The 8,172-nt window shown below is 36.8% G+C and overlaps 2 protein-coding genes across 3 annotated transcripts; one reads left to right on the top strand and one right to left on the bottom strand.

The window, feature by feature from the left end:
* Positions 1 to 37: 37 nt before the first annotated feature.
* On the top strand, positions 38 to 3,924 carry LOC101891393 (U2 snRNP-associated SURP motif-containing protein). Its single transcript, XM_005179305.4, has 12 exons — positions 38 to 167; positions 232 to 348; positions 420 to 513; positions 568 to 938; positions 994 to 1,383; positions 1,445 to 1,488; positions 1,557 to 1,889; positions 1,946 to 2,188; positions 2,251 to 2,687; positions 2,758 to 3,143; positions 3,200 to 3,552; positions 3,701 to 3,924. The coding sequence occupies exons 1-12, from the start codon at positions 162 to 164 to the stop codon at positions 3,813 to 3,815; spliced, it is 2,889 nt and encodes a 962-aa protein (XP_005179362.1). The 5' UTR covers positions 38 to 161; the 3' UTR covers positions 3,816 to 3,924.
* Positions 3,925 to 3,982: 58 nt separating this feature from the next.
* LOC101891218 (cyclin-Q) lies at positions 3,983 to 5,941 on the bottom strand. Of its 2 annotated transcripts, XM_059125797.1 has the most exons (6): positions 5,919 to 5,936; positions 5,673 to 5,851; positions 5,456 to 5,600; positions 4,693 to 4,911; positions 4,402 to 4,635; positions 3,983 to 4,335 (listed from the first exon to the last, which is right to left on the bottom strand). In XM_059125797.1, exons 2-6 carry the CDS (start codon positions 5,756 to 5,758, stop codon positions 4,240 to 4,242), a joined length of 780 nt encoding a protein of 259 aa, XP_058981780.1. In that variant the 5' UTR covers positions 5,759 to 5,851; positions 5,919 to 5,936; the 3' UTR covers positions 3,983 to 4,239. The 2 variants fall into 2 exon arrangements, with proteins under 2 accessions (XP_058981780.1, XP_011290824.1); XM_011292522.3 differs by having other exon boundaries at positions 5,673 to 5,941.
* Positions 5,942 to 8,172: the final 2,231 nt, after the last annotated feature.

An 8,172-nucleotide genomic window follows, 5' to 3' on the forward strand; every position in this document is an offset into this window, starting at 1 on the left:
TTCTATACAATCTCTGTATTCGACTTCTTCCTTCATTCGCAACTGTATGTTGATTGTGTTGGTGTACACTTTTGTCGCCGCCGATTGATTTACATCGTCGCCGTCGTCAGCGAAAAAAATTGATTGGTCTCGTTGTCTCCAGATGAGTTAAAAGAAAAAAAATGAAGGTAATTTAATGAATTAAAAGCCAAAAATTCTGCGAGAATTTTTAATAAATATTTTTAATTATAGCGCATTAGTGAAAAGAAGTTGGAGGCCTTCAATGTGGGCACAATGGCCAAGCGCCAGCTGTCCAAAAAGGAGATTGAGGAACAAAAGAAAAAGGACGATGAGGAAGCGGCCGCACATGTAAGTTTGGAAAAACTTATTCCGTATATAAAATTACAGGAATATATACAAATAACTTTTATTACCGACAGGTCTTCAAAGAGTTTGTGGAAACATTTCAAGAGGTGCCTTCGGCATCCTCCAAAGTTTGGGTTAAGGCCGGCACTTATGATGCTGGTTCTCGAAGTAAGTTTAATGGGTATTTTTAGAGAAAATTGTCACTAAATTGCCTTTCCACAGGGGAGGACAACCGAGAAAAGGGAAAGCTCTACAAACCATCTTCTAAAGTTGACGACAAATCCGCCACAGAAAAAGCCCAAGAATTTGCTAAATTTTTGGCTTCCGACTTAAAGAAAGATTCTCTGAAAAAGAAGAGCCAGGAGAAGAAGAAAAGTAACTTGGAGTTGTTTAAAGAGGAATTGAGGCAAATACAGGAGGAACGTGAAGAACGGCACAAATATAAACATATGGTGCAATCCAATTTAATTACTCCCAAGGAACCGAAAGATCATGGATCGTCGGATCATCATGAGGTGGTTGAACGATCAGGTTCGCATGACACTGGCGATCCAAATACCACAAACTTGTATTTGGGAAATCTATGTCCCAAGGTATGTTGGCCTTAAAGCTGTGTAAGATTTTGTTTAACCTATTTATTGTAAACAGTTGACGGAACAACAATTGATGGAGATATTTGGACGTTATGGACCATTGGCTAGTATAAAAATCATGTGGCCAAGATCGGAGGAGGAGAAATCACGAGGACGTAATTGTGGTTTTGTGGCCTATATGAGTCGTAAAGATGCTGAGCGTGCCTTGAGGACACTTAATGGACGCTTTATAATGGGTTATGAAATGCGTTTGGGTTGGGGTAAAGCTGTACCCATAATGAATCAACCCATATTTATTCCACCTCCATTGCTGGAGCTGACCATGCCTCCGCCAGCATCTGGTTTGCCATTTAATGCCCAACCGCCAACAACTGAACGGGCAAATCTACCATCTAAAAATTACAAAGAATATACAACAGATGAAGAGAAAGAAAACATGGAAAAGGTGAGAAACCTTGAAGGTGCCAAAAATAAAATAATAATACAATTTTTTTGTTTTGTTAAAGATCCTCCAAAAATCGGTGGTCAAAGTTATAATTCCAACGGAGAAGTAGGTTTTTAAATCTCACATTAAATTTGATTTCCTTACACTCAATTTTTTATACTTATTTTTTCTAGAACTGTACTTCATATCATCCATCGCATGATAGAATTTGTAATACGCGAAGGTCCAATGTTTGAGGCCTTGATTATGAGCAGAGAAATTGAAAATCCAGCATTTTCTTTTTTATTCGACAATGAGAGTCCAGCCCATATATACTATCGCTGGAAGTTATTCTCGTTGTTGCAGGGCGATACTCCAAATGAATGGAACGAAAAGGAATTTCGCATGTTTAAAGGTGGCCCCATTTGGAAACCACCAATGGTGAATTTTTATACCCAAGGTATGCCTGACGAGTTGGTTGTGGATCCAGATGCTCCAGAAGTTCACAAGGGGGCCTTGTCAACTGCGTAAGTAATGGCATAGCTATCATCTTACTCTTTTAATTTGATTGTTTCTTCATTAGGCAACGTGATCGTTTGGAGGATCTCATACATTATTTAACACCGGAACGTTCTCGCATTGGTGATGCTATGATATTTTGTATAGAACATGCCGATGCTGCTGATGAAATATGTGAATGTATTGCCGAGTCCTTGGCTAATCCATCTACTTTAGCTTCCAGAAAAATTGCACGTTTGTATTTAGTTTCGGATATCTTACACAATTGCACGGTAAAAGTGGCCAAGGCATCATTCTTCAGAAAATCGTATGTTCTTAAGTCTCTTGAAGTGAAAATCAAAATTGATAATAATTTTTCTTTTTTGGTAGCATTGAAAAACATTTGACGGATATATTTGAAAACTTGCATGCATTTTATAACAGCATAGAGAGTCGTCTTAAGGCGGAGGGTTTTAAAAACCGAGTTTTAAATGTCTTAAATGCCTGGGATGATTGGGCCGTCTATTCGAAGGAGTGTTTGTTGCAATTGAAATGCACGTTTCTGGGAAAACAAATGAGCGTCATTGAATCGCCACCACCCGAAGAGGTAAAGGAGGTGGAAGAAGAAGACATTGATGGTGCACCCCTGTCTGGCGACGAAAGAGATGACGAAGATTTGGATGGTGTGCCATTGGATGGAGCCGCTCTACTGAAGGGTGTATTAATGAGAACTTTGCCTGAAACTGCACAAAAAAGTAATTCCATCAAAAGGAGTCAAGAGGTTAGTCGGGATGCAGATTACAATGATGATATCGATGGTGTACCACGTATGTAAAAAAAAACGGATTCAAATTTTTATGGGAATTAAAAAAACTTCAATTTCAATTTTTATTTTAGTTTATGATGACATTGATGGGGTACCCTTGGAAAAAGATACATCCGATGAAATGATGTCTTCTGATGCAATGATGGGCGGTAGATCAACTTCATCCAAAGCCCCGGCATTTATATCTTCCAAATGGGAAACTATTGATCCTGAACAAGTGGCCGAACAAGCTGTGACTACTAGCAAATGGGAATCCTTGGATCCCCCCGATCCACCCAAATATGATGGAGGAGACAGTGGTGAAGACTATGATGAAATAAAGCGTATAAAACTGCGAGAACTCGAGGTTAGGACAATGCAGTATCAAGATTCCTTGGAGACAGGTGAAACCGAACTCAAACCAGGTTGGACCATAAGTGAACAAGTTGAACAATATCGTAAAAAATTATTAAAAATGGTAAGATTTTAAACGAAAGAATGTATTTTGTTTACATATTTTTTTTTCTATTTTAGTCCTCGGATTCTGTGGACTCACCACTGAGTTATATGTTTAGCAAAGATGCAAGTCCTGAACGTTCGAGAAACTATAAACGTTCTCCTTCACCGGCCCAACATTCAAGGGGCAGTTCACGTTCCAGTCCAACAAGGGGTAGCCGTAAACGTTCATTGTCACCCTATAAAAGTGGCAGCAGCAGCAGTAGGCGGGAAAAGTCACCATCATCGACCAGTCGGGACAGTAGCAAATATAGTAAACGTCATCGCTCACGTAGTATATCACCATCACCCCCACATCCTCTGGATAGAACTTCCTATCCGACAAAATCTTCACGTTATGCAAGCCCTGTTGCTTCATCCCGATCAAAAAGGTAGGCATGGAAAATATATGGTACCTTGTGCATATTTCAACGTTTTACCAAAAGTATCACATGTCTCATAAAATGTAAAGGAAATAGTCGATATATGTCGGACTTTTCAATATTTCTAAAAATAAACTTAAACTATTTTTGATTTTAGGTCGCCATCACCCTCATATTCCCGTTCATCAAAACGTGATGATCGTGATGTATATTCCAACAGTTCGACGCGAAGAGATGAAAGAAGCAAATCATCCAACAGAAGTAAATACTAACAAGAATATCTTTCTTTCGGATATTTATCAACAATTCACAAATAGTGATGTAGAGAGTTTGAAGATAAAATAAAACATTTTATTACAACAAAATTCATCTTTAAATAAAGTTTAATTCGTAAAATAGTTATGGAGTGGTGAGGAAACTATGAATAATACAATTTCAATGGTTTTATGATTTTCATGCTATGTATGGTAATATTTCACGTTGTGGTAAAAATAAAATTATAAATTCTAATTCATATTATTTTCTTTATCCTTTGTAACAGAAAATAGATTTGCATTGTTTTCAAAGTATCGCTTCAAGTTATCCATTTCGCTAATGTTTCACGACTGAGTGGCATTTTGTTGCAACACATATCACAAATTATACCGCCTGAAAAATGTCCGGATACACATTCGGCATTCGATGTGGCATCTACATTTACATGTTATTAATGTCCGATTCCTGTTTGTACACCTCGATTATATCCTCAATTATTTCCCAGTGTTTGTCCTTGGTTATGTCGGAAACAAAGGGCTAGAAAGGCAATATATTTTGTGGTTTTGAAAGAATACTATAAAATATATAATATCGCATACTCACAGTATACCACTGCGATTGATCATCCGATTCATCTGTTAGAGGTACTTGTACACCATAGGTTTGTAGGGCCAACGAGAGGCAACATACGGCAATATGTGTAGCCTTGTGATTCAAAATCTTGGAACTGTGATGGAAATCTTGTAGGAATGATGCTGCAGTCTTGGCAATTGGAACAGAGGACCAAACATCTGCACCCAACCAGTCTTGTAGAGTTTTCATGTAGTAAAGTAAATACTGAACACATCATTTTCTTATTTTTGTTGTCATGAAATTGTTTTCCTATATAAATACCTTATGTGGATGCTCCATGTTAAGATCAAATTTGAGAGTACGAGCAATTAAAAGCTCGGCTTGGACAATGGCATCACGCATAGACCAATATTCATCGCCCAATTCAAGAGGCAAAGAGCCTCTGTTTAATGTTATGTTAGCCACATTGATAACATCGCGAATTTTTACCGGATCATCTTTAATTTTTCCAGCCAAGTACAATGAGGATGCAGCTATGACCTGTGAGGGAAATAAATTTCAATTTTACAGTCAGTCACACATGCTAGGAATAACTTTCACTACATTCCCCTAGAATTATCTTTGACAGTAGTTTTAATATGTGACTGATCTAAAAATAGTGAACTTTTGCCCTAAATTAACTCAATGCCCTAAATAAACATGTCTTGGAAGTCAGACAGACCTTCTATACCGCACGAGTCGAGTTTTTGTATAATGAGCAATTTTTTAAATTTCGTTTTTTATTTTTGTATAATCCCAGTTTCCCAGTTTAAAGTTGTACGTTCATTGACTTTTTCAAATGACACACATACACAATGGACGACATCCCGTTTGGACATATTTACATTGGGGGTAATGTGCAAGCAAACACAACAAACTGCAGCTACCACGTCCCCTTAAAGCAATTTGTATAAAAAAGAAACACAATCACTTGCATGCATGTGTACAACGACGAACCGTCACCACATTTTGTGTACCCGAAAAGTCACAACACCACACCACACTTTTTGTGATTTGGGGAAATGTAGATATATTATATACTCACATATTCATCATAATCCGTTGATTCCATTTCTCGATAGAATCTGTGGAATATTATTGCGGCACTAGCCGAGGTCAATGGTTTGATTTGTAATTTTATGGCACATTCGAAAAGAAATCTCGGAACAATTCCAGGCCTTTCAATTTTTCTGCCATTAGAAAGATGGACATTAAAACAACAACAACAGTGACAAAGTGTAATGACATTAACCACAAATTACCTGTAGTCGGTTGGCTTAACCTTTTGTAATTTATTTTCCTGTGTCTTATTCTGCAGGGACAACACGTCGACAATATTGTTTTTCATCTTAGCTTTTTAATATTGTGGAGATCACGGGTCACGGGTCAAGGGATTTAAGGAATGTGCGTGTGTGTTGCAAGGCCAAATGTAACAGTGACTCTAATATACAAATTCCTATTTGAAACTTTCCTTTTTATCAGAAAAAAATTCAGACCGGTTAACTTACCTCTCCCCTATTTGTTTACTTGCAGCATAAACATTGTTGGCAACGCAACAGTGTTGACGAAGAGTTGGTAACGCAGCAGGGGATATGTCGATTTCATTTGATACAGCGATTAATCGAAGTGGGATAATAAATAATACCATGTTCAGACTAGCGATGATCACTTTCATTCTTTTGGGTTCAAGAAATAAAAAGTTGTCAATTCTTTTGCCAAAAATTATCTTTAAAGAAAAATGGCGATCTCTTCTAATATATTAATGTGTTCTTTAAAAACTTATAACACCACAAATTCAGACATTCGTCTGAAAGCACTGGAACAGAAAAGTAGCTACACTGAGCAAAACCGTCAAAATCGTGACGACACCAAACGGCCGAAGAAAATAAAATGAAAAAGTTGAAATATTTGTTTGTTTGCACATTTTTGGTTCTATTAGAAACATAAGATACCACGTGGAATTGAATGAAATGTCAATTTCGCTGTTTTTCGAGTTTACTCGCCCCAATTTTAGCGATGTCCGTCTGTCTGTTAAAATCACGCTATCTTTCGAACGAATTGCAATAGAAGGCTAAAATTTTGCATGCATATATAGTTTACCAATAGGCAGGTCCATATAACTGTACCTCCCGATGTTCGATATGTTGATGATTTCAGCAACATTATTTACCGGAATCGTTTCAAACTTCGTATTTAAAGATCTTAATGGGTACTACAACCTATGAAAAAAAAATCGTATGCAGGTCCACGTCTTCCTATAGCCCCCATATGACTGTACCTCCCGATACTTGACATTTTCATGATCTTTGCGACATTATTCACTGGAACTATTTCAAATTTCGTATTTGAAATTCGTAATGGGTACTACAGTCTATGACAAAAAAAAACGTACACGTCTTCGTATGGTCCCCATATAACGGGTTTCATTTAAGTGGTAGGTTTTGTTCCTTCCAAATGGTGGAGGGTATTAAAAGTTCGCCCCGGCCGAATTTAGCTTAATTTTTACTAGTTTTACTTTCATGCAGTTCTGAAACAGACCATGTGTGTTCCATGGCAGGAAATGTCATTTGCCAAATCACCAATGGTAACATTTTTATACCCTACACCACTTAGTGGTCAGGGTATTATGTCTTTGTGCATTTGTTTATAACAGGCAAACGGAAAAGAGATAGACCAATAGTTTCTTTTGATGATTTGCATAGAATCACATTCTGAGTCGATTTATGCATGTCCGTCCGTCTGTCCATGTATTTTTGTAAACAATGTGCAGGTCGCATTTCTTGACCGATCCGAATGAAAGTTTTCACAAATCATTTGTTTGACTCAAGGAACCCTGTTGAAATTGGAGATAATCGGTCAAAATTTATATAAGGCTCCCATATATATCTTCATCCGATTTGCCTTTTTTAGTGCACCAAACATGTAATCTCAGCTCAAATAGCATGGAATTTTGCACATACGACCAAATTAGGCATGAAAATAAGCATTTGATCGAAATTGTTGTGAATAATGCTATAGCTCCCATATATATTGTTCATCCGATTTGTTATTTTTGTCCTTCGCAGCTGTATTATGCATCAGATTCAGGTCAGAAATACCTTTGCTTAATTTTATTGAGATCGGTTCAGATTTTTTATAGCTCCTATATATATCTTCGTCCGATTTGCTTTTATTGTGAACCAAACGTGTAAAATATTATACGGCTATAACAATAGGTGGTATGATTTAATTGTCACATATTCCCCGTAAAAACTTTTATTTGTTATGTGAAACTCTACTAAATATGCAAAGTGGTGCAGGGTATCATAAAGTCGTCCCGCCCGACTTTCTTTACTGATTCGTAGTTGAATATCTTTATTATTTTATAATATATGTAACATTTATTCCAAAATTATTTTGAATACTGATAAGAATTTAGAATAACTATTTCTAACAATCAACCTATAAAAAATAAAAAATGGGGGTCGACTCCAAGAAATAATTTTTTGAATTAAAAAAATATGAGTTTATTCATGATTTTAAAACAAGTCTAAAGTCATCGTTCTATGGTTTTACCTGTGTAAATACGGTGTTAGGGCAATAACCTCTCTATCTATTTTCAATGTGTTGGCAACTCCGTTACAGGATATTCAAAACACAGAAAGGGCACAATTGGCAAATACAAATAACAGTACATTCGTTGGCTGTCTTCTATTGATTTATACAATACCGTAACAATAACAACAAAAACTGCTTTCATTTGCTGCACTACAAAGTGTTCAC

Source organism: Musca domestica, unplaced genomic scaffold (assembly GCF_030504385.1).
Source record: "Musca domestica strain aabys unplaced genomic scaffold, Musca_domestica.polishedcontigs.V.1.1 35, whole genome shotgun sequence".
NCBI classification, from domain to species: Eukaryota; Metazoa; Arthropoda; class Insecta; order Diptera; family Muscidae; genus Musca; species Musca domestica.

Bases quoted from the DNA above. Each gene is read 5' to 3' on its own strand.
- LOC101891393 (XM_005179305.4), top strand. The intron at 1,384-1,444 runs GTGAGAAACCTT...GTTTTGTTAAAG, and splicing joins AGAAAGAAAACATGGAAAAG to ATCCTCCAAAAATCGGTGGT. The intron at 3,553-3,700 runs GTAGGCATGGAA...TTTTGATTTTAG, and splicing joins GCTTCATCCCGATCAAAAAG to GTCGCCATCACCCTCATATT.
- LOC101891218 (XM_011292522.3), bottom strand. From the start codon at position 5,758: ATGAAAAACAATATTGTCGACGTGTTGTCCCTGCAGAATAAGACACAG. The intron at 4,912-5,455 runs GTGAGTATATAA...TTTCCCTCACAG, and splicing joins CAACGGATTATGATGAATAT to GTCATAGCTGCATCCTCATT. The intron at 4,636-4,692 runs GTATTTATATAG...TGATGTGTTCAG, and splicing joins ACATGGAGCATCCACATAAG to TATTTACTTTACTACATGAA.